General features: G+C 39.7%; 2 protein-coding genes and 1 pseudogene across 2 annotated transcripts in view; 2 read left to right on the plus strand and 1 right to left on the minus strand.

Annotated features, from left to right (window-relative positions):
* The first annotated feature begins 2,648 nt into the window (after positions 1-2,648).
* On the plus strand, positions 2,649-3,531 carry LOC102978954 (beta-1,4-galactosyltransferase 4-like; annotated as a pseudogene).
* Positions 3,532-3,606: 75 nt separating this feature from the next.
* LOC112067311 (zinc finger protein 30-like) overlaps positions 3,607-26,204 on the plus strand; it is a 27,960-nt gene continuing 5,362 nt past the window's right edge. Inside the window, exons 1-4 of the mRNA XM_055079256.1 lie at positions 3,607-3,624; positions 3,803-3,991; positions 9,016-9,126; positions 9,303-9,714. Coding sequence (XP_054935231.1) covers positions 3,607-3,624; positions 3,803-3,991; positions 9,016-9,126; positions 9,303-9,714 — 730 coding nt within the window. The remainder of the gene's footprint in view (positions 3,625-3,802; positions 3,992-9,015; positions 9,127-9,302; positions 9,715-26,204) is intronic.
* LOC102976140 (40S ribosomal protein S20-like) lies at positions 17,707-18,066 on the minus strand. Its single transcript, XM_055079312.1, has one exon. The coding sequence runs from the start codon at positions 18,064-18,066 to the stop codon at positions 17,707-17,709; it is 360 nt and encodes a 119-aa protein (XP_054935287.1).

Below are 26,204 nucleotides of genomic sequence, written 5' to 3' on the forward strand. Positions count from 1 at the left end.
TCGCTGCCCTCCGTCCTCCTCTCTCCCCTCCCTGGGCTCTGACAACCAGCCTTCTACTGGTGGAAGCCTGCCCTCCAACCAGGCGGGCGCGACAAACGCCTTGGTTGCCCCGGGTTTCCCGTTTGTTGCCCTGCCCGGTTACTCAGCAAACGGGGCCTGGGCTCTGCGTGATGCGGGCGCGCCCTCTGGCGTCTGGCCGGCCCAGGGGCAGGCGCCGCCTGCGGCCCCTGTGCCTTTGGAAGCCCGGGCCCTCATCCTCCAGCGCGTCCAGCACATAGATGGAAGCAAGGATAAATGAGCGGATGGAAGGACGCAAGGAAGGGAGGAAGGGAGGAAGGGAGGGACGGAGGGAGGGAGGGAGGAAGCAAGGCAGGCAGGCAGGGAGGAAGGAAGAAGGAAGGCTACATAAGTGGATAGTTGCGGAGTGCATAGTGGAATCAGGCCAGGCCGGGCTAGGCTGAGCACGCAGGATCAGGAGCCTAGTGGTGGCATCCCTTTGCTCAGGCCAATCTTCAGTGTGTGCCTGGGACTATCCCGGAAGGGGGACTGCCCTGTGAGCTGGAGAGGGGACTGACTGTGGGCTTCTGGGGGGCTTTGCTCCCTCATGGGCTTCAGCGCCTGCAGCCAGAGCCAGAGCCCAGGCCCAAGGAACTGCCGTGCCCGTGGAGGGATGGGGCTTGTCTGCGGAGCCCGGGACTCCCGGCAGTCCCCATTTTCCCGCCACCTCCCAACCCCACCCCCTCCGTGACCTGGTGGCTCCGTGGCTTTGTCTGGCTGTGTGGCTCAGTGGGATTCTTTTTTCCTTCCTTATCGCTTTCCCTGGCTTCTCTTCAAATGTGCCTGCCTTGCCATGCCCTGGGACCGTCACGTGGAAGGAAGCCCCTCTGCATCCTGAGAGGCACCGTTGCACACACAGAAACACAAGGAATCTTTACGAGGAACTCATGATACACTTGTAGGAAAGATGCCAAAAGTCGCGCTCATGAAGCGAATGCCCCAAATCCCACCCCCACCCGAGCCCCCTTCCCCCAGCGCTCAACTCACCTAACCCGACCACAGTGCCATCCATGATCTGGAAGAGGAAAGTCCCTTGGGCAAGGCATGATCGACTCGACTCCAACCTTCCGGAAAATTCACCACCACCGATCCACTTCCAGTTGAGCTGTGTGTTTTGGCCTACCAGCACTCCATCTGCTAGCTTCAAGTCTATTTGCTGGGATGTAGGGACCCCGGCATGGGATGGGGGCGGTGGGGCTATCCTCTGCTGTTGGAAAGTGCTCTCTCTGGGTGTCTGGGGTTTGCTCATCCTGTCTGAAAGCTTCTGAGACCATGGTTGGGGCTCAGCACATTTCCTCCTGTGGTCCTGGATAGGAACTTCCTCATCGTGACCCGCCTCTGGGGCTTCTCCTTGTGGTCCAAGGCACGGCTTGGGGTCATTATCAGTCCTGAAATCTCCATCCAAACACCGTCTCAGAGATGCCCTCTCTGCCTCCCTCCTTCCTGGCCGCATGCCGATTCCACACCTGTCTGACTTGCTCTCTCTCTTCTCTGTGCTTGTGTGCGCCCTTCCGTCTTTTCCATGATTCTCTCCTACTCCTCCTCTGCAGTACACGCGTTCCACGGCACCGGGTTCGCTTTTCCTTCTTAACCCGCTTTTGGCTCAGGTCAGTGCTTCTGTGCTTGGGAAGTCTCGGCCATCCCCTATTTCCATTGCCTTGCTTTGTTCTGTTTTTCACCTCATCAAGGACATTCCATTCCCGGTCCAGACTGGGCATTGCCCTTCTGCGTCTTTCACCTAGGACGGAATGTCTCTTCCTATGTCTTTCAGCATGATCCGCATCCCAGGAAATGCACCGCATTCCCCTTTGTTTTCTGATGAGTTTTGGTAGACTTGCCTGGAAGTGGGTTGCTGCCGCCATCAGAACCTTAAACGCTGGAGGGCGCGGAACGGAACGAGAAAGCCTTTGAAAACACTGAAAATGAAAATCACTGGGGCCTGGAAAAAATGGCTTGTTGTTCCATTGTGGTTCTTTTGAGAAGAGCTAGAGGCCTCTCGTAATGACCACCACGATGGGGTTGGCGGTGGACTGACACGGAGATTTGCAGTGAGTGGCCGCCGCCCTCCCTCCCCGCACCCGTGCCCACGGGGGTATGTTCCTGGGTTGGGACTCAAACACAGCTGCCATCAAGGTCCAGCCCGGAATCGTACTCGGACAGGCATACCTGCCAACACACCTGGCTCTTACTACACCCTTGGAAGCCTGTCTTTTCTAGCTTCTCTAACATCTGCTAGCTGCCACAAGTGTGGTCTCCAAAGTTCCCCTCTTGCACCTCTGTAGTCATTTTGGACCCCAACAAAGCCTTGCTTCACAAGCACCCTGACTTTGGAGAGTTCCTATGTGAATTCTTGACACACAACTCATGGAAGTAACTATGGCCTGTGAGGTTTAGCGTTCAGATCCTTCCCCCGTTTTGTAGTGCAGCAAATCATCATTCAAGTGCCTCTTGAATCTGCGTATCCCAGGCTAGGCTGCGGTCCTAAAAAGCCGTAATAGAATGCCTCTGCCTCAACCGGGTCTTCTTCTCTGTACTTCAGTTTCACCGTTGGCTTTGCCTGCTTTCTCCAAGAGAGGCACACATGGGATCTCATGGCTAGTTTGAACAAGGGTGTAGTTTTGGGGAAGAAAGGAACTGTTTCAGAAGAAGTCTCTGTGAAAAAAGCAAACCTTGACAATTGCCCTTCTGTGTCTGTACACCTCAATCTCACTCTGGACGTAGTACAGGTAGAAAACCCCAAGGTGCACAGGAGCCGGTATCATTCTGAGGAATGTAGGGCTTTGCAGCGGGTTGCCATCCTCATCCTTCAACGGCACAGAGAAGCACCTGCTATACCTGCTAGAACACCTTCACCCCTTCTTGCAGAGGCAGCAGCTGGAGTATGGCATCTACATCATTCACCAGGCCGGAAGTAAAACCTTTTATCATGCCAAACTCCTGAATGTAGGCTATCTAGAAGCTCTCAAGGATGAAATTTGGGACTGTTTCATATTCCATGATGTGCACCTGGTGCCTGAGAACGATTTGAACCTTTACAGGTGTGAGGGTCATCCCAGGCATCTGGTGGTTGGCAGGAACAGCACTGGGTGCAGGTTACGTTACAGTGGATATTTTGGGGGTGTTACTGCCTTAAGCTGAGAGCAGTTTTTCAAGGGTTGAGCTTCTTAGCGTGAAAATAACCTGGCCACTGCCTGAAGTGGGTAAATATACTATGATCTTCCACAAGAGAGACCAAGGCAATGAGGTGAATATATAACAGATGAAACTCTTACATCAGGTGTCACGTGTCTGGAGAACGGATGGGTTGAGCAGTTGTGATTATAAATTACTCTCTGTGGATTACAATCCTTTATATGTCAACATCACAGTGGATTTCTGGTCTGGCCCATGACCCTGGCTCTTCTGGTGACATTTGGAGGAACTGAATATTTGATTGCAATAATTTTGGCCTAGAGACTTCCCCTAGTAGCACACATTAAGAACTTGTTGCAGGCAATTATTGAGCTGATTCTCCCTCTTTCGTATTTTCTTTGCAGAACTCCTGGTGATATGGAATGTAAAACAATTGTAACAAGACTGCTTTCTTAGTTGTTTTGATCATGAGGCTTAAATATTGTAATGTAGATACTTGAAGGACTAAGTATAAAAGGACCACTCAAGAGATACCATGAAGGCTATGTGAGAACTCTGATTGAAGGAGATTTATTTAAGTTTGAAGTGACACATATTTTCTGGGATAAAAAAGGCCACAGGAGATAAGATTGCTGAATGTCCCAGAGAACCAGAATTGTTCTTGTCCAAGCAGGAAAGGGTTGAAGATATATTTCTGTTACTCATTTATCCTTCATGGTCATATGTGAAGAGGCGGGTCCCAGGTGAGAAGAAGGCCGAAGAAGAGGGGAAAAAGGTGAAGAATCAAGATGCCTCAAACTTGGTACCAAAGAGGTGGCAGAAGGACCACATCAGGTGGAGAGCAGCTGCGGTGGTTGTACTGTTGCTATGGCTGCTGCCTGTGGCAGGTGTCACCTGCCCAGATGCACCTTCCCGTAACAGCCCAGCAGAGAACACATTTTATCTACTACTTTGTAGAACATTTTTGTAAAATGATTTTGTACATGTAGGATATGAAGTAGCAGTTTACAAATTACATATTAACTATTAATACATCAGAAGTATTTCTGTAGTAAAATATGAAAAAGCTTTGGGTGTTCAAAAAATAAATAAATACACACAGTCAAGCTACCAAAAGCCAAAGGTATGTAGAAAATCTTGAAAGAAGAAGGAGAACAATTCATTATGTACAAGGGAACCACAATTAGATTAACAGCTGACTTCTCTTCAGAAACAATGGAGGACAGATTGTAGTCAGGTGACTTTGAAAATGTGTTTTTTTCTTTCTCTTAACTGACTGAAAAGATAATTACACAAGACAATTATAAAACTGCATTGTTGAACTTATAAAGAGATGTGATATATATGATAACTGCAGAAGAGGAAGGGGATGGAATGGAGCTATCTTGAAGCAACTTCTATATTTTGTACGTAAATTAATATTAATCTGAATAATTTTATATTTAGATGCATATTGTCTTCTCTAGAGCAACCACTGAGAAAATAATTCAATATATTAATGAAACCAATAAAACTAAAATGTTACACTAGAAAAAATATATGTAACATTTAAAAAAGCAGTAAAGGGCTTCCCTGGTGGCGCAGTGGTTGAGAGTCTGTCTGCCGATGCAGGGGATACGGGTTCGTGCCCCAGTCCGGGAAGATCCCACATGCCACAGAGTGGTTAGGCCCGTGAGCCATGGCCGCTGAGCCTGCGCGTGTGGAGCCTGTGCTCCGCAACGGGAGAGGCCACACAGTGAGAGGCCCACGTACCGCAAAAAAAAATAATAGTAAATTAATTAATTAATTAAAAAGCAGTAAAGGGACTTTCCTGGTGGTCTAGCAGTTAAGGCTCCACGCTCCCAATGCAGGGGGTCCAGGAGCAATCCCTGGTCAGGGCTGCAACTAAAATATCCCACATACTGCAATGAAGATCCCTCATGTCTCAACTAAGACCCGGCAGAGCCAAATAAATAAGTAAATAAATAAATAAATATTTTTAAAAATTAAAAAGCAGTAAAGGGGAAGATACAAAAACACACAAGACACATGAAACAAATGGCAAAATGGGAAATGTAAATTCAGCCATATCAAGTTACATTAATTTGAAATGTATTAAAAACTCGAATCCAAATCAGATATTGTCAGTCTCTAAATAAAACAATATTCAGCTATATGCTATTTACAAGAAACACACTTTAGATTCAAATACACGAATAGGTTCAAAGCTAAATGATAGGAAAGTATACCATGCAAATAATAGCATGATAGCTGGAGTGGCTATACCATATTAGGCAGAGTAGTCTTTGATACAACAAAAAAGTCACTAGAGACAAAAGGGAACATTTTATAATGATGAAAGTGTCAATGTATATAAATATATAACAATTGTAAACATTGACAGTGAACAACAAAATAAATGAAGCAAGACTAGTAAAACTGAAGGAAGAAGTAGACAAATCAACAATAGCTGGTCGGTGCTTTGTGACCACCTAGAGGGGTAGGATAGGGAGGGTGGGAGGGAGGGAGACTCAAGAGGGAAGAGATATGGGAACTTATGTATATATATAACTGATTCACTTTGTTGTAAAGCAGAAACTAACACACCATTGTAAAACAGTTATACTCCAATAAAGATGTTAAAAAAAAAACAATAGCTGGAGTCTTCAATATGCCATTATCAGTTTGAGTCCAATCAGGAGGGAGACACCACACAGTAATTTGAACAGGGAATATTTAATATAAATAAGTATTAACTATTACAGGGGATTAGAATAATGAGCAAGTAAGTAAAGCAAACTTTATGAGATATAAGAGCATTAGATCTCACAAACCTAGAGTTGAGATTGAGAACCCAAGGAAGATCCACCTTACAGGACAAAGATCTAGACATTGTCGGAGAGGACATGGCCATTAACTCACTGAAGACATTGCTAGTATGCTGTGCTGATGAAATTTGCTGGTAATCTGCTGTCTAGGGTGCTTGGGTGCTGTTCATGGGACATTATCTCACCAGAGATATTAACTACAAAACTGCTCAAGGAAGGATACTAGGGGAGACTGTTATTACTGGGTGCTGCTAGAGCCAGGCACTGGAGAAGCTGTGAGTGATTCAGGAGCTGAGGTACTCTGCCACAAAAGTATCTGAGGATGGGCATAAGATTTAATGGGCAAAGATGTATTTTCATAGAGTAGTTGGAAATCAGGAGGGAGACACCACACAGTAATTTGAACAGGGAATATTTAATATAAATAAGTATTAACTATTACAGGGGATTAGAATAATGAGCAAGTAAGTAAAGCAAACTTTATGAGATATAAGAGCATTAGATCTCACAAACCTAGAGTTGAGATTGAGAACCCAAGGAAGATCCACCTTACAGGACAAAGATCTAGACATTGTCGGAGAGGACATGGCCATTAACTCACTGAAGACATTGCTAGTATGCTGTGCTGATGAAATTTGCTGGTAATCTGCTGTCTAGGGTGCTTGGGTGCTGTTCATGGGACATTATCTCACCAGAGATATTAACTACAAAACTGCTCAAGGAAGGATACTAGGGGAGACTGTTATTACTGGGTGCTGCTAGAGCCAGGCACTGGAGAAGCTGTGAGTGATTCAGGAGCTGAGGTACTCTGCCACAAAAGTATCTGAGGATGGGCATAAGATTTAATGGGCAAAGATGTATTTTCATAGAGTAGTTGGAAATGTATTTTCATAGAGTAGTTGGAACAAATGAATTTATAGACAAGAGTCAATAAATTTGTGTGTCAAACACCACTCATAATAACAGAGAGAACAGCTAGGTGAAAAATCAACAAGAATATGAACAATGCTGCCAATTTGACCTAAGTGACATGCATAGAATAGATACATAGACCAGATACATACCTTTCATGAGAAAATTTGAAGTATTTGCTAAGAGAAGAGTTGGAAAATTTGCTGAAGGCCTATCAATATAATTCATAATCAGGAATTTCTCAGTAGTAGGAATTATCTGATGCTGAGCAGAGATTGGCCATGCCTAAAGGAATTCCTATATTCCTTGTATTCTAATCGTTTCAGACCAATATGAGTAACTCGATGTGCTTTAAGGGCTGAACCATCTCTAATGGCCAACCCACATTTCTTTCACCTATAGGGTTTTTCACTAATATGAATTTCTCATGTTGAACAAGATATGAGACATGATGAAAGGTCTTCCTTCATTCCTTACATTCATAGGGTTTCCCACCAGTATGACTTTTTGATGTTAAGTAAGGCTCCCGTGTACTCTAAGCACCTTTCCACATTCCTTATATTTCTGGAATTTTACATAATTTTAATTCTCTTTTGTATAATAAGGGTTGAACTAAATGCAAAAATCTTCCCACATTCCTTGCATTCAAAGTATTTCAGACCAGTATGAATATTCTCATATTCAGGAACTCGACAGTCACTTATAAAAGCCTTTCTACATTTCTTAAATTTATGGGGTTTTCCACCAATATGAATTCACCTATGTCAAACAGGTTGAGAGGCATATGTAATGATTTCCTACATTCCTCATGTTTAGATTTTCATACCACTATGAATTTTTGTGTTGGGTAAGTTTTTCATTCATTCTGTATTTCTTTTCACATTTCCTATATTCACAGGTTTTATATCGTCATGAATTATTTTATGTGCATTAAGGTTTGAACTAAGTTTAAAGGCCTTCTTGTGCTCCTAAGGATCATTTCTCACCAGGAAATATTTTTCCATGCTTCAATAAGAAATTAACCTTTACAAAGGCCTTCCCACAGAGTTTCTTTTTTTAATAGCTTCTTTTTTTTCCCTTTAATTTTATTATTTTTTAAATTTTTGACTGCGTTGGGTCTTTGTTGCTGTGCGTGAGCTTTCTCTAGTTGTGGCGGTGGGGGGCTACTCTTCGTTGCAGTGTGCGGGCTTCTCATTGCGGTGGCTTCTCTTGTTGCAGAGCACAGGGTCTAGGCACGTGGGCTTCAGTAGTTGTGGATGGCGGGCTCTACAGCGCAGGCTCAGTAGTTGTGGCACACGGGCTTAGTTGCTCCACGGCATTTGGGATCTTCCCAGACCAGGGCTCGAACCCATGTTGCCTGCATTGGCAGGCGGATTCTTAACCACTGCACCACCAGGGAAGACCATCATTAACTTTGAAAAAAGACTTCAACCTTTGTATTTGATGTTAAATCTCAAGGGGAGTTAAGTAAATAAAAACTCAGTATCTCATTTGAAAAGAACACATGGCTGTGCATAAGAGGGAGTGAACCACAGTGGGGGAGACATTTGTAATTTTTAGTGGCATTGTAATTACAGAATCACCAGGCATAGATATTCACCTTTTATTATTTATACATTTGTATATACCTACATTGTTTATGGGAGTGGTGTGTTAGAGCTGGGCAGCAATGTTATGCCAGGGCCAACCATGAACATCTCTCCCTAACTCTATGTTCACTGAATTATATCAGTACATTGCTATTGGCCATGGCAGGAGTATTTACACTGTGAACACTGGTAAACACTACAAAACAGGGGTGTCTGTGTGTGTGTGTGTGTGTGTAGAGCTAGTTGTTAAATACTTGACAGCACTTCACTCCATAAAATCCTGTTTTTTTGAGCTCTCCTTTCAGTATTTCAAATTTTATAACTGTTCTCTGACCCATCTCTACTGGGGAAGATTTTGAAATTTCTATTAATTGTACTATAGAACATTTCCTTTTTCTTGCCATGGAATGGCAATATTTTTTTTCTCATTTAGTTTAGATTTGGATTCAAGTTATATAATAATCAGCCATAGAAAAACGTTTATATATGGAAAACATTCATCTCTTTTTCTGTATCAGATAATTCATAGTGGTGAGAAGCCCTATGAAGATGAAGAATGTGGGAAGGCCTTTAGTTGTGCCTCAAACCTTGCTCAACGCAGAAGAGTTCATATTGGTGAGAAATCCTGTGTATGTAAGGAATGTGGTAAGGCCTTTAGTGATGCTCCAATTCTTAGATTACATCATAGAATTCATAGTGGCGCGAAACCTTTTGAATGTGACAAATGTGGGAAGTCTTAAGTACATTTCAAACCTTAAAGCACACCTGAGAATTCATACTGGTGAGACAACCCTATGAATGTAAGGAATGTGGGAAGGCCTTTAGTGTATATGGACTTACTCGGCATCATAGTATTTGTACTGATGAGAAACCCTATGAATGTAACACGTGTGGGAAGTTCTTTAGTGAAAGTTCACCCCTTAAAATACATCAGAGGATTCATACTGGTGAGAAACCCTATGACCATAAGAAATGTGGGAAGGTCTTTAGAAGGTGTGAAGGACTTATTCGACATACTAGTGTTCATACTGGTGAGAAACCCTACAAATGTAAAAAGTGTGGGAAGTCCTTTAGTGCTGGTTCAACCCTTAAAGTACCTCAGAGGATTCATACTTGTGAGAAACCTTATGAATGTAAGGAATGTGGGAAAGCCTTTCACACTGCTTCATACCTTGTTATATATGAGAGAATTCACACTGGTGAAAAAACTTTTGTGTGTCAGGAACGTTAGAAAGCTTTTAGTTACAGCTATCAACTAACTATACATTATGGAGTTCATAGTGGTGAGAAATCTTATGAATGTAAGGAATGTGGGAAGACCTTTGGTCTGCGTGGAAGACTCACCAGACATCAAACTACTCATAGTTGTAAGAAACGCCTTGAATGTAACAAATGGAGGAAGGCTTTTACATGCATTGCAAGCCTTAAAAAACATCAGAGTATTCACACTGGTGAGAAACACTATGAATGTAACGAATGTGGAAAAAGCTTTCATCTAGCCTCAACCCTTGTAACACATGACAGAATTCATACTGGTGAAAAGTCCTATCAGCATAAAGAATGTGGAGAGGTTTTTGGTGAGACATCTTGTGAGTCATGAGAGAATTCATACTGGTGATAAACCCTACGAATGTAAAGAAATGTTGGAAAGCCTTTCATTGTGCTTCATATCTTCTTACACATGAGAAGATTCATACTGGTGAGAAATCCTATGTATGTCAAGAGTGTGGGCAAGTTTTTAGTAATAGCTGTCAACTTATTGTACATAATAGACTTCATACTGGTGTGAAATCCTTTCAATGTAACATATGTCCTTCAGGCTTAGTTCAATCCTTGAAGTACATCAGAGAATTCATAGTGGATAGAGACTTTATGGTATATATATACACACTAGATGATGTACTGTACATGGATGGATTTATATAACTGAGAAACAGTTTGAATGAAGACAATAGAAGGCTTTTAGATAGGGTTCCATTCCTATAAGGTACCAATTTATACTTGTATGAACAGCTTGGAATGTAAATAATGCTTGATTTTTTTGTTTGTTTGTTTTGACCCATATGTTGCTCAATTCAGAGAACTTATAGTATATATATCATAAGAAAGTCTTTTTGGACATTCCCCTATTTATGAGTTATTGGAATATTCATACTGAGGAAAATTTAGTGTCTGTAGGAAACCCTTTTTCTTTACTCTTTATGTACAAAACTTTTCTAGCACCAAGTATTAAATTTGGGAAAAGTTGTAATACACAAAACATCTATTAATGTAACAGATGTGGGAAAGCCTTTAGCCATTGTACCTATCTTAATGATCACAATTGCTTTTGTGCTTCTTACAAACTGTGTGACATTCAGTAAGATGTACTTCTCTGTTTTGGGCTTTTTTTTTTTTGTCTGCATCAAGGCTTGTGGGATCTTAGCTCCCCAACCAGGGATTGAACCCGGGCCCTCAGCAGTGAAAGCGTGGAGCCCTAACCACTGGACCACCAGGGAATTCCCTTTGGCCTCATTTTAAAATGATGATGGTAGTACCTCCAGTATACTGCTGTTCTTAGAATTACATAAAATAGCACATGTAAAAAACTTGGAAAAATATTTGGTATATACTTTTTTTTTTTGTGGTATGCGGGCCTCTCACTGTTGTGGCCTCTCCCATTGCGGAGCACAGGCTCTGGATGCACAGGCTCAGCAGCCATGGCTCATGGGCCTAGCCGCTCTGCGGCATGTGGGATCTTCCCGGACTGGGGCACGAACCCGTGTCCCCTGCATCGGCAGGCGGACTCTCAATCACTGCGCCACCAGGGAAGCCCTGGTATATACTTTATATTTTTAAAAAAATAAGGCACTATTTCTAATTTAATCATTATTTATAGTATTCTTAGTGACTTCTTTGAGATAAAGACCCAGAGGTTTAATGAATTAAGAAAAGCTCTATGTAACTACTTATCCCTTATTGAATTTTAATTCATTCTGGATAAAGTTAAAGTGTGATTAAAAAAACATTAGAGGATCTTCATTCAGGTCCCTTAAAGTGCATAAAACATTTAATCTTGGAATGAAATTCAGATATATAGGTTTAGAAAATGTGGAATATTGAAAATAGACAGGAGTTTATATTCCTTTTGCAAAAATCAGAATTGATTAGAAATTAACAAAAGGATATCCATTTTGTAATCATCTCTATCTTTTAATTATGGATAATTTTAAACATATAAACATTTTTATAAGAACACTGCAGCAAATGTATTTTTTTTTTTTTTTTTTTTTGTGGTACGCGGGCCTCACACCGCTGCAGCCTCTCCCGTCGCGGAGCACAGGCTCCGGACGCGCAGGGCCAGCGGCCATGGCCCACGGCCCCAGCCGCTCCGCGGCACGCAGGACCCTTCCAGACCGGGGCGCGAACCCGGTTCCCCTGCATCGGCAGGCGGACGCGCAACCACTGCGCCACCAGGGAAGCCCAGCAAATGTATTTTAATGCATTGCCTCATTTTCTTTCCTATATGTTGGCTGAATAATTTCAGTGTTATGAACGTTATGATGTTTCATCCCTAAATATATCAATGCATCCCATAAAAATCCAATTTCCTTACTCAAATCCCCATATAATCAATTACACATAAGAAAATAATAATTTTCTCTTCCAGTATTTAATCCATATTCAAATTTAAAAATTTTTACCAGGTATGTCTTTTATAAGTAATTTCCAAAATTATATTCAGTCTAGGTTTATTAGATTATTGTGACTATTTGCTTTTATTTTAGAACAATGGATGACAAACCACATCCCACAGACCAGATGAAACCTCACACTCTTTTTTGTACTGTTTTATTGCAACACTGCACCCTCATTTGTTTATATTTTCTTTTTTAATTAATTATTTATTTTTGGCTTCATTGGGTCTTTGTCGCTGCACGCAGGCTTTCTCTAGGTGCGGCGAGGGGGGGCTACTCTTCGTTGCAGTGCACGGGCTTCTCCTTGCAGTGGCTTCTCTTGTGGAGCACGGGCTCTAGGAGCACGGGCTTCAGTAGTTGTGGCACATGGGCTCAGTAGTTGTGGAGCACGGGCTTAATTGCTCCGCAGCACGTCGGATCTTCCCGGACCAGGGCTCGAACCCATGTCCCCTGCATTGGCAGGCGGATTCTTAACCGCTGCACCACCAGGAAAGTCCCTGTTTATGTTTTCTACAGCTGCTTTCTTTCTCCTATAACGAAGTTGAGGAATTGGGACATATAAGTATGGCCAAAAAAACCTACAATATTTACTCTCTGACATGTCATGAAAGAGTTTGCCAATTTGCCATTTACCACGTGTCTACTGTTTTTCATGACTAGTTTCTTTTAAGTTGTCTCCTTTCTTTTCTTCAATTTTGAAAAACTTTGATGAAATACCAAATAGAATACAATTTACTGTCTTTACTATTTTTAAGTGGTTCAGTTCAGTGGCATTAAGTACATTAATATTATGTGTAGCCATCACCACTCTCTGTGCCCAGAACTTTTTTCATCTTATAAAACTGAAACTCAGTACACATTACACAGTAAATCACCATTCATTCCCCTTTCCCCCTGGCTCCTGGCAACAATCATTCTACTTTCCATCTTGATGATTTTGACATCTCTGAAGTACATCATATTAATGGAATCCTACAGTATTTGTCCTTTTGTGACTGGCTTATTTCCCTTAGCATAATTTCCTCAAGTTTCATCCATATAGTGTATGTCAGAGTTTCCCTCATTTGAAGGGTGAATAATAATAGACCATTCTATGTGTATACCACATTTTGCTTATCCTTTCATTCATCTATTGACACTTGTGTTGCTTCCATATTTTAGCTATTGTGAAAAAAGCTGCTGTGTACATGGACGTACAAATATCTCTTCAAGAGCCTTCTTTCAAGTATTTTGAGTATATAACAAGAAGTAGAATTGCTGGATCATATGTTAGTCTATATTTAATATTTTTGAGGAACCACATTTCCTCTTTTGAAGAAAACCATGCTGTTTTCCATAGGAGCTGTACCTTCTTTCACTCCCGCCAACAGTGCAGATGGGTTATGGTTTCTCCACATCTTCCTCAATACTTGTTATTCTGTTTTTGTTTTGTTTTAATAGTAGCCATCCTAGCAGGTATAAGATGATACTTCATAGTTTTGATTTACACTTTTCTAATGATTTTTTATGTTAAACAGCTTTTCATGTACTTACTGGCCATATCTATCCAAAGTCATTTGCCCATTTATTCATTAAATGGGTTTTAAAATTTTAATTGTTGTCTTTATTGGATTTCTGTATATATTCTTGATAGTAATCCCTTTGATAAACATTTATAAATGTAAATACTTACAATTATTTCTACCATTTTGTAGATTGCCATTTTAGTGTGTTGACATTGTTTTCATGTACAAAATTTCTTAATGTTCATGAAGTCCCATTTGTCTGTTTGCTTTTGTTTCTTTTTTGTGTCTTTTATGTCATTGCCAAGAAATCATTGCCAAATTCAATGTAGTGAATCTTTTGCCCCATGTTCTCGTCTAAGATTTTTTTAGCTTTACATCTTGCATGAAGGTCATGGATCCATTTTACTTAATTTTTTTCTTATTTTCCCTCTTTGTAGAGATACAAACTGACATGACATTGTGTAAGCTTAGGGAGTATACTCTTATATTTTGCAAAATGATTACCACAGTAGGGTTAGTTAACATCTTCATCACCCGTCATAATTACTGTTTCTTTTCTGTGGTGAGAACATTTTAGACCTACTCTCTTTGCAACTTTCATGTATATAAGTCCATTGTACATTACATCCCCAAAACTCATTCAACTTAAAACTGGAGGTTTGTACCCTTTGATTGACTTCTGTTTCCCCATTCCCCATCCAATGGCAACCACCCTTCTCTCTGTTTCTATGAGTTTGGCTTTTTTGGATCATGCAGCATTTGTCTTTCTGTCCGACCTAATTCACTTAGCATAATGCCCTCAAAGTACATCTCTGTTATACTTTGCGTATAACATCTTCTTCCTCTTCCTCAACTTTTTAATTTTTCTTTCTCCACTTTGATGAGTTCCTCATTGGAAAGCTCTTCAGCCTCAGTGAGAACCAACTCAGGAATATCCTCTTCAACAATCTCATTCCACTTTCTTCCCAAGCACTAATATCTTGTTACTTAACTGTTCCATCGACAGCAGAATCTTTGTTAGAGTCTTTGAATGTGTTCACATGTCTTCTAAGCTTTCTTCCAAATGCTGTTCATGCATGCATTGCTGTGTGACTTATTCCCATGTTAAAACCTTTCCAGGGCTTCTCTGGTGGCGCAGTAGTTGAGAGTCTGCCTGCTGATGCAGGGCACACGGGTTCGTGCCCCGGTCCGGGAAAATCCCACATGCCACGGAGCGGCTGGGCCCATGAACCATGGCCGCTGAGCCTGCGCGTCCGGAGCCTGTGCTCGCAACAGGAGAGGCCACAACAGTGAGAGGCCCGCGAACCGCAAAAAAAAAAAAAAAAAAAAAAAAAACATAAAAATAAAACCTTTTCAAAACTCTTGGAGCTTTCAGCCACATTTCTAGTCACTTCAATAGCATGGGCAACGTTTGATGTACAGTATGCTTTGAACATAGCTACTGCAACTTAGTCCATTGGTTGAAATGAGTGCAGTTGTGTTTGGCAGCAAATACACAACCTTTACATCAGGATACATGTCGCAGAAGATGCTGTGGATGCCCTGGAAAACTGTCTAAGATCAGAAGACTCTTGAATAGGATCTTGTTTTTTTTGCAGTACGCAGGCCTCTCACTGCTGTGGCCTCTCCCGCTGCGGAGCACAGGCTCCAGACGCGCAGGCTCAGCGGCCATGGCTCACGGGCCCAGCCGCTCTGCAGCATGTGGGATCTTCCCGGACCGGGGCACGAACCCGTATCCCCTGCATCAGCAGGCGGACTCTCAACCACTGCGCCACCAGGGAAGCCCCATCTCTAATATTTTGATCAACTTCACCCACTTTCAAGGCCATGAAAGAGGTTCTGATTTGGATTATGTGGCCTCTTTTCTCTTGAAGTTGGGAATGGAAAGAGGAAGATGTGCTCAGAGCAGGACAGAGCTGCCCAATCTTAGTTTCACGTCAACCTGATAACAATGGTACATTGGCCAGAAAATTTTCTACTGAAGTATCTGGGTCTGGTTTCAATGCATAAATGACTCTGCAGCTGAGACCCCTAGGAATTGAGTGAGGAAATGGATTTGTCCAGAATCCTAACTTACCCAAGTTGTGTGTGATATGAAGTAATTTGGAATCTGGAATGGAAGAGCATAAATGGTAATATTAACTTAAGCCCAGTGCGGAAACACTAAAATACAACTGGTCTCAAGGTCTTTCTCTTCTCCCAGGTCTGGGTTTTCTGGACTCTGCTTTTCTGGTAGAGGAGCCCAGAGGACTGATCAGCTCTTGCAGGTCTAAAACCATGGCTCATGTAAGTTGATGTTTCTCTCCTTGTTGAAATATGTGTATTTTTTTTTTGGTCATGTAAGTATTTTCATTAATTTTCCTGATGTTTCCTAACAGAAAGTTCCCTCAAATAACCTGTTTCCTAGCTATTGTTCCAGAGAAATATGTGGCCAAATTACCTGGCACTGTCTCTGTTTGGCCCATTCAAAACTAACTCGTGGGCTTCCCTGGTGGCGCGGTGGCGCAGCGGTTGCGCGTCCGCCTGCCGATGCAGGGGAACCGGGTTCGCGCCCTGGTCTGGGAAGATCCCACATGCCGCAGAGCGACTGGGCCCGTGAGCCATGGCCAATGAGCCTGCGCGTCCGGAGCCTGTGCTCCGCAACGGGAGAGGCCACAACAGAGGGAGGCCCGCATACCACAAAAAAAAAAAAAAAAAAAAAAAAAACTAACTCGTGTTAATGTAATTATTGTCCAAAATTTTCAATATATTTTAAGTGCCCATTCTTCAATTAAGGGCAGTGATGGAACAGTGGGGTTAAGTTCTTTGAAGTAGAAATTTATGCTATGCAGGTCAGATCTGTAGTTTGGAGATGGAGACAATGGTTCTGTTTAACTATCCATGGTAAGACTTTGAAGTTTTCCACAGATCCGAGATTTCCAGGTAGATGTGGTGGAATTTATCATTGAATGACCTGAATCTTAATATGGTATGAAATTCCTACTTTGTATGGATGAGTATATGATTGGGGCTTTGAACATGGAGGTCATGGATTTGGTAGGAAAGCCATGAGACATAAATACTAAGGCTATTTTGTTGTTGAATGAGACATGCTAAGTTTGTGCAACATCTATATAATTGACCAGCCTTCTTCAGTATCATTTAAATCAATGAATTATCTTTTAGTGCATAATTAGTTACTCTGAAACATAGCATCTTAAAGCAGCAAATATTTATCTCACAGTTTCAGTGAGTTAGATATCTGGATGTTGCTTAGCTTGGCTCTCCTGCTCTGGGTCTCTTACAGGGTTATAATGTGTTGGTCAGGGTTGCAGTCATTTTAAAGCTCAACTTTGAGTGAATCTGCATGCGAACTCATTGAAGTGGTTGTTGACTTGTTGATCCAGTTCCTCATGGCTGTTGGATTGAGGGCCTCACTTCCTCAGTAGCTGTTGGCTGGTGACTGCTCTTGGTTTATTGGGTTTTTTTGTTTGTTCTGTTTTTTTGTCTATAAAATTTCTTAACAAAGTTTCAAAAACATTTTGAAATTTGCCAAGTTTAAAAGGAGTTATGACAAACTGGCAGAGCCAGGGCTGGAATTTAAGACCTATTTGCCCTGAGTTACTTGCCCTCTAGTACATTAGGTTCTTAACCATGGCTGTACACATTAGAATCACCCCAGAAACTTTTGATAGTACCCCATATCAATTAAATCGGATTTTCCAGAGTAGAACCCAGACACATGTTCTCTGGAAAAGCTCCAACAGGCAGCCAGAACTGTATATATTCATCATCAACACAAGGTCTCACATGTTATTTAGCTAATACAATTCAGTTTTCAAATAATGTCAAGTGTAAACTAATTTAGTGGCCCCTGGAAAATATAATGAAAAAGAGTAAAACATAGGCTACCCATCTAATTTTAATTATTCTACTTAAAAGGTGGAATGAATTCCATAGCACAACTCTATTCCTCAGACCTGTCAGTATTATGAATAAAAGTCAACAATATTTAACAACTGATTATCAATTTATTAAAAATGTTGATTTAAGCATCTGCAATGGTGACTTCAGCCTCGGTTCCTGGCTCAATACTGATGGAAGAGATCTGCTTGACAATCTCACAAGGACTGTGCAGGTCAGTGAGTCCCTTGTGGATCCTCATCTGGAAACGATCCCAAGTCTTAGAACCTTCACCACAAGGAGTCTTCCTTGTAGTTATTCTCAGAGTCTTGGTAGGCATCCGAACCGGTCCTTTCACTTTGAGATTCTTTTCCTTCGCTCCTCTGATCAGATCAGCACATACCTTCTTCAAAGACTTCACGTTGCGGCTGGTGAGGGTGATTCTAATCCAGTGAATCGCCACCTCGGGCTCCACGGGAGTCTTCCTGGTATCTTTAAAAGCCATAGCTGCGGCGCGGCTTCCTGACCAACTTATTCCTCCACGAGAGCGAACGGCAGTGAGTCAGGAGCAGGAGTGGGCGGCCCGAGGCTCCGCTGCAGTGGCGATCGCGTCTTCCTCCAAAAGGGGTTTATTATGTGGGGCTCTCCTTAGGACAGCTCACACGTGGTAGCTGGCTCATCAGAGTGACCAAGTGAGACAGCAAGAGAGAATAAGCAATGTGGAAATCATAGTTTTTTATAAGCAAATGTTGGATGTGACATTCCATCACTTTTCTATATTCTATTTGTTAGAAATAATTCTCTCTCACTGGGTTCAGACCACATTCAAAGGGAGAGGATTACATGACATAAATACCAGGAAATGGAGATCATTGGTAATCAATGAGGTTACCTACTACACTCAGAATAAGGAAAGTGTTCAGTGAGAAATGGTAGATGGCAACAAAAATGCATATCATTATATGTAGTTGGTGAAAGTAGAACCTTATAATTGTGGAAAACCTTCCAAATGTTGTGCATCTAATTGTATAAATTATTAAATCTGATTTATTTATAAAATACAATGTCATATGCCAAAATAATAAATGGATTTATTGAATCAAGCAAAAATGCTTATGGCAAGATCTAACATAATAGTACTTGATACTTGAAGAAAATCATATTAACTTTATGCAACCCAGTTTTTAAAATTTGGAGAAATATTTATTTATTGAGAATTTTTGAGGCAGGTACCATTTGGACATTATTCTTGTATACGCTTTTTAATTTAGGAGGGAAACATTATTTTGTCCATTTCCAAATGGTTCAGATATTTAGAAGTATCCCAGAATACAGAAGACATTTGACCTGTGTTGGCAGGCTTCTTAAAAAATATGTAGACCTTGTGCTTAAGTCTCCTTCCACGTCATAGATTGCCAGCCTACATACTTTCATTTTCTCTTTTCCTACGAAGTCCATCCATCAACTCCTGCTTCTGCTTTCAAAGTATTTTCTTTAATTTGCCCAGTGATGCATGTGTTTACTGTTTCAGGGATCACTGACATTCAGTGATGTGGCCATAGGCTTCTCTCAGCAGGAGTGGGAATGTCTTGACCTCATTCAGAAGACTTTGTACCGGGATGTGATGATGGAGAACTATGGTAACTTGGTCTCACTGGGTATGTTCATCCGCTTCAAATAATTTAGATTAATTTAGAATCTGCTCTATAGGATGTGTATTTTTTCTACTGTAATTTTCAGGGCTGCCTTTCAAGAAACTAGTTAAATTTGTTTTTCTCCGTCCCAAAAAAGCGGTCTGAGCTTTGTCAGGTTAGAAATGGCAGCTCCATTAAACACCTTCATCTGCCCTATCTTTCAATCATATTCACATCTCCATGTGTTCTTTTTTTATATTTGTATATCTTCCACAATGACAAAGCAGCTAAATTAGATATTTGTGGCATATACTGTATAACCATGGTCAAAAGATCTAAGTTTTTTATTCATTTGTGTTCCAGATTGCTCTAATACTCCATTTTAAGATCTGAAACAGTTTCGGGGATATCAGCTTGACAGAGGGTCCTGAATTGCTCTCGGTATCAAAAGAGCCTCTACAATTTATATGCTGATGGATTGCATAATTGGAATTTATTTAAAACTGTACCAAAAGCAGTTCATTTCTTAAAACAAAGTTCATCTGATTTGTGGTTGAAAGTTGTAATCCATGAAAATTACATTCAAAATGGAATGAATATCTTATAGCTCTCTTTTCTTGTATCTTCTAGTGACGTTAGAGCATAAGAATAATGTTAATAGCTAACATTTTGATTACTGTGTAGTAGTCATTATTCTAAGCACATTATGTGATTTAACTGATTAAAATAACTCAGAGTATTAACTGATTTAATTCCCCCAACAGTACTATTATTATCCCCATTTTATAAATGAGAATACTGAGGTATAGTGGGTTTAAGTGAATTATTCGAGGTTATACCCAGCTGGAAGGTAGCAAAGGCAGGAATTGATCCCAGGCTTCAGAATATGTTTTTAACCACATTATGCTTGCTCTCTAGAGTTAGAGGACATATGAGTTTGAGTTTTAAATACAGCAAAACAAAAACTTTACCTTACCTAATTGACCTCTTATTCTTTAATTTTCTCATTCTTTAAAATACACAGTATCGTTATGATCTTTTATTATCATAATTATAATTTTACCTTGACCAGTTAAAATTTATTTCTCCAACCTGTGGCATTCTTTTTTTCTTTAAAGCAGGCCATTCCATTTCTAAGCCAAATGTAATTACCTTACTGGAGCAAGGAAAAGAGCCCTGGATGGTTATGAGAGAAAAAACAAGAAGTTGGTGTACAGGTAAGTAAGAGCAGGTCAGGCAGAAGTCATTTGTGTAAGTGATAGCGCAGGTGGTAAATACACTTGGTAAACACATCCTTGAAACATTAGTTGGAAAGCTTCCTTCTCAGTGAAGGAAAGTCTTGTAATGTGAAGAGGAAGTATCTCAACTTCATCTTAAGCTCATTAATCATTCACCATGTTGTTTTCTCATATTCCCCTCCCAATTTCATGCTAGTCACTTTCCTTCCACGGTGTAGCCATTTACCTGTATTTTGGACCAGATTCTTTCCACATCCTCTTTTTCAATGTGACTCTTGTCTAAAAATACATTCATTCCTATATCTGGAAAATATTTGAATAGTCTGAGCTGGCACTGTGCTTGGCACAATCAACCCAGTAATACTGAATAGGGCAGATAATGTTCCTGCAGTAAGGGAGATTATACCATGTTAAGGAAGAAATTAACATGAAATAAATAGATAAATAATATAAGGTAGTGAAATATGTTATGAAGGACACTAACAAAGAACACAGCAAAATTTAGGTAAGGTAGCATGATCAAGAACCCTTTTCTAACATTTGTGCAGAGACATGAAGTAAGGTCACAGGCTTTTTGACTGTATGAGAAAGCACAACCAAGGAGAGTGAACCACACATGCAAAGTCCCTCAAGGGGGATGAGGTTTGCATGTTTGAAGAGTAGCATCTAGATCAGTTAGTAAATGGTGACTAACAGGACATGCAGCTAGTATGTTAGGAAGGAAAAGATCCTATTAGATTTTGTGGATCCTTATAAAGAATTAGTAGAATTGTTTTCTAAGAGTAGTTAGGATCCCTAATCTGATTTAGGTTTTTTGTCTTTGTTTTTTAAATATGATTTTCACCTTTTCTTTAACCATAAGACTTACACAGAAGCCTAGATAAAACAACTATAGGTTAAATTGTAATTCATTTTCATATCCTTTTCAAATATTTCTTTATTCTTATTTGTGTTAATATTGATCTGTTGGATTTATTCTCATATTCTTTCTAGGTTTGTATTCTTTCATTATTTTTCATTTATTTGAAATTTACTTGTGAGCTCTATCACCCAATTCTGAGTTTTTCTAATTCTCATTTATGATTTTTCTTATCTAAAAGATTTTTCTTGTCTTTTAGCATGTTATTGAATAGTATGGTATAGTTTTTTCCCTGTTTTCAGGACATTTGCTTTAGATGTGTATATATTGTCTCTATAACTGTCATTAACTTTAGTCATATAATTTCTTGTATAGAAGTTGACCTTGGGCCTTTTTGGGGGGCAGGGGGTCATTTATATATGAGATTAATTTTCCTCAATTTTGAGAAAGGAGTCAAGATTCTGGATGCCTTTTCTAAATTTGTGATTTTAAGGGCTCCCTCTTCTGTTTATTTTTTTTAAGCATTCAAATTATCATGGCTTGGGGAATGATGGAGCTATTCAGGAGCATAGTTTTTTATAATATTATAATTAAGATGGTATTGATCAGATTTAAATTGTTACAGATTAAGATGTTAATTGTAATTCCCAGGAAAACCATTAAGAAAATAACTAAAAAATATATAGTAAAAGAAATAATAAAGGAAATCAAATGGCATCCTAGAACATATCTATTTAACACAAAAGAAGGTAATAATTAAGAGACAGAAGGGGAAGAAAGGCCTAAGACATATAGAAAATATGTAACAAATTTTAACCATAAATTCTATCAGTAATTATATTAAAGGTAAATTGAGGGGCTTCCCTGGTGGTGCAGTGGTTGAGAGTCTGCCTGCCGATGCAGGGGACACGGATTCGTGCCCCGGTCTGGGAAGATCCCACATGCCGCGGAGTGGCTAGGCCCGTGAGCCATGGCCGCTGAGCCTGCGCGTCTGGAGCCTGTGCACCGCAACGGGAGAGGCCACAACAATGAGAGGCCCGAGTACCGCAAAAAAAAAAAAAAAAAAAAAGGTAAATTGAGTGCACACTCCATTTAAATGACCAACGTAGGCAGAATGGATTAAAAATAAAAAACATGATCCAACTGTAAGAAATACATTTTAGAGTCAGAAACACAAATAGGTTAAAATAAAGGTCCAGCCACATGGGGAAGCAGTTGGTCAGTTTCTTAAAATGTTAAACTTGGAGTTACCATCCAGTCAATAGGGTGCACTCCCTTATAGTCTTTAGATCTTTGCCCAAATAGCATCCTTTTCGTGGCGTTTTGCAGTGAGACTTTCCCCTGATCCTAGCCATCCTGAGTCTTCTTTCCAATTTCATTTTCTTCTTTAGCAATTTCCATCTTCTGGCATGCCATGTGATTTACTTGTTTTGCAAGCTAATGAAGGCCATGCTTTTCTTCTCATCTCTTTCCTTCATAGCTAGCTACATACTCTAGAAAATTGGAAATGTACATCTCACAAAAGCTTGTACATGGTTGCTCATAGCAGCATTGTGTATTAATGGTCAAAAAAGTGTAAACAACCCAGATTTCCCACTATAATCAAGATACACAACATTTACAGTACATGAAATGTTTCCATTGTTTCCCTTCGCAATTAATTTCCACGCCCCATGCCCACTCCCATTCAAACTACCACTGATCAACTTCCTGTCAATGTACATTAGATTAGCCTTTTAAAATAATTTTATAAATATGGAATCATACATTATATATTCTGTTATGTTTTGCTTCCATTGGTCAGTATAATGGCTTTGAGGTATGTCTATATTGTTGCGTGTATCACTACTTTGTTCATTTTTTTGTTAAGTAGTATTCTGTTGTATGGATAGACCACAATTTATGTTTCTGTTCACCTACTGATGGACTTTTGTGTTGTTTCCGGTTTGGGACTAATTATGAGTAGAACTGTTATGAATATTTGTGTACATGCATTTTTATAGGGTGAATACCTAAGAGTGGAATTGTTGAGTAGTAACTGCATGTTTAACAATTTTAGAAATTTTGCACTGCTCCATTCCACTTACTCCATTTTCTTTCCAACACTTGGTATTGTCAGTCCTTTAAATTCTAGACATTATAGTTGGTATGTAGTGGTATCTTTTTGCATTTCCATGATGACTAATGATCTTGAGTTTCTTCATATTTTTTGGAGTGTTTATCCAAATCTTTAGCCATTTGAAATCATTATTTTCTTATATTTGAGGGGTAACTGTTCTTTATTTTGGAACAAAAGGAAGTCCTTTTGGAACATTAAAAACTTTTTCCCACAATGTGACTTACCTATTAATTTTATTAACAATATCTTACATGGAGTTTTTAAATTGTTATGAATCCAATTTATCAAATTTCTCTTTAATGATTTTTTGGGGGGTATACTATCCAAGAAATCTTTGCCTACCCCAAGGTGGCAAAGTTTTTTCCCTGCTTTTTCTTGACCTTTTATAATTTTTGCTTTTATGTTTAGTTCTATTATATATCCATTTTGAGTTAATTTTTTATTATGTGTGAGTAGGGTTCAGGACTCATGTTTTCCCTATGGATACCCAGTTATTCCAGCACCATTTAAAAAAAAAGAATTTCCTTTCCCCGTTGGATTGCTTTGGCACCTTTGTCAGAAGTGAAATCACCGTATGTATCTGTGTCTGTTTCTAGTCTCTACTTTGTTTTTCATGTTGGCATAGAAAGTGAAAGTCTTAAAAAAAAAAAGTCTTGTGGTAGGTTTTTTCATTCGTGACCTTTGTTGAATTGAGGTAGTTTTCTTTTGTTCCTAGTTTGCTGATTTTTTTTTAACTATGAATGGGTGTTCAATTTTGTCAAATGCTTTATCTGAATCTATTAAAATGATTTTTTTTCAAAACTTTGCATTTCTTGTCCCTTCGTAATCTTCCTCCCCTGTCTTCCTCCAACTTCCTTAGGTATGCAATAATCTACTTTCTACTTTCTATCACAATAGAGTTGATTGCATTTTCTGTAGTTTTATACAAACAGAATGATAGTGTGAAGTTTTCCATCTTCCTTCAGTCAGCATAATTAGGTTGAAGTTCATCCATGTTGTTATGTGTATTTTACTCAGTACTATACCAGTATTTGGTTATACCACAACTTGTTTATTCATTATCTGCTGATGGACATTTTTGGTTTTTAGCAATAACAAATTAAGATGCTGTAGACATTTGTTTATAAGTCTTTGAATGAATATATGCTTTCATTTCTTTTGGCCAAATACTGAGCAGTTGAATGCCTGGATTGTATGGTTAAATTTGTAAGATTTTAAATTTAGATTTAGATAAATAAGGTTATAAATTTAAATTTGTAAGAAACTATTTTCCAGTGTTTCTATACCATTTCTCATTTCCACCAGCTGTAAGAGAGGTCTGGATCCTCCATATCTTATGAACAATTGGTATGGTCAATCTTTTTAATTCTGGCCTTTCAAGTAAGTATATGGTGGCATTTTGTTGTGGTTTTAATCTGTTTCTCCATAATAACTAATGATGTTGAGTATCTTATTTGCTGTCTTCTTTGGTGCAGTATCTTTTAAAATCTTTTGTCTGTTTTATTAGGTTGTTTGTTTTCTTATTGAACTTGTAAGTTATTTTTCATATTCTACATTAAAAGATATCCTTTTTGAATATTCTCTTGTTTACTGTGATTTTTCCTTTCATTCTTGTAGCAGTGTGTTTGGGAGAACAGAAGTTTTGAACTTTGACAAAATCAAGTTTATGCATTTATTCTTTATGAATCTTGGTTTTTGGTGTTGTATCTAAGAATTCTTTGCCTAGCCCAAGGTCACACATTTTTTCCTGTTTTCTTCCAAAAGTTTTACAGTTTTATGTTTTACATTCAGGTCTGTGATCCATTTTTTAGTTCATTTTTGTTTATCAAAGTATGGATTCTTTTTTGGCATATGGATATCCCAATTGTTCCAGCATCATTTCTTTTTTTTTTTGCTGTACGTGGGCCTCTCACTGTTGTGGCCTCTCCCATTGTGGAGCACAGGCTCCGGACGCACAGGCTCAGCGGCCATGGCTCACGGGCCTAGCCGCTCTGCAGCATGTGGGATCTTCCTGGACCTGGGCACGAACCCGTATCCCCTGCATCAGCAGGCGGACTCTCAACCACTGCGCCACCAGGGAAGCCCCCTGCATCATTTCTTGAAAAGACTATCCTTTCTTCACGCTATCGCCTTTGAAATGATGAAAGTAAGTTTTTCATATATGTATGGATCTATTTCTAATCATCTGTTCCATTAATTGATGTGTCTTGACACATCAACTTGCTGATTAGTGTATCTTCATAAGTCTTATAATTAAGTAGTGTTATTTAGTCCTTGTACTGTGGTCTTTTCAAAGTTGTTTTGACTATTCTAGGTCCTTTGCATTTCCCTATAAATTTTAGGATCAGCTTGTCAATTTTATCATAGACCACAAAAATGTCTGCTGGGATTTTTATTGGAATTACACTGAATCTATAAATCAATTCAGCAATAATTATTGACATCTTAACAGTATCAAGTTTTACATTCCATAAACATGATATGTCTCTCTATTTATTTATATCTTTAACTTTTCTCAGCAGTGTTTTATAGTTTATAGTGTACAGTTCTTACATATCTTTTGTGAGATATATCCCTCACTATGTCCTATTTTTGATACTACTTTAAATTGTATGTTTAAAAATTGAATTCCTGAGTGTTCGCTCATATTTACATATTGGTTGTATATACTTCAGCCTTGCTAAACTCAATTATTATTTTCTAGTAGCTGTTTTTTTGTTGTTGTTTTTTTTTTTTTTTTTTTTTTGTGGTATGCGGGCCTCCCTCTGTTGGGGCCTCTCCCGTTGCGGAGCA

Source organism: Physeter macrocephalus, chromosome 17 (genome assembly GCF_002837175.3).
Source record: "Physeter macrocephalus isolate SW-GA chromosome 17, ASM283717v5, whole genome shotgun sequence".
Lineage (NCBI taxonomy): Eukaryota > Metazoa > Chordata > Mammalia > Artiodactyla > Physeteridae > Physeter > Physeter macrocephalus.

Excerpts from the sequence above, each read along its gene's own strand:
- LOC102976140 (XM_055079312.1), bottom strand. The coding sequence starts at position 18,066 with ATGGCTTTTAAAGATACCAGGAAGACTCCCGTGGAGCCCGAGGTGGCG.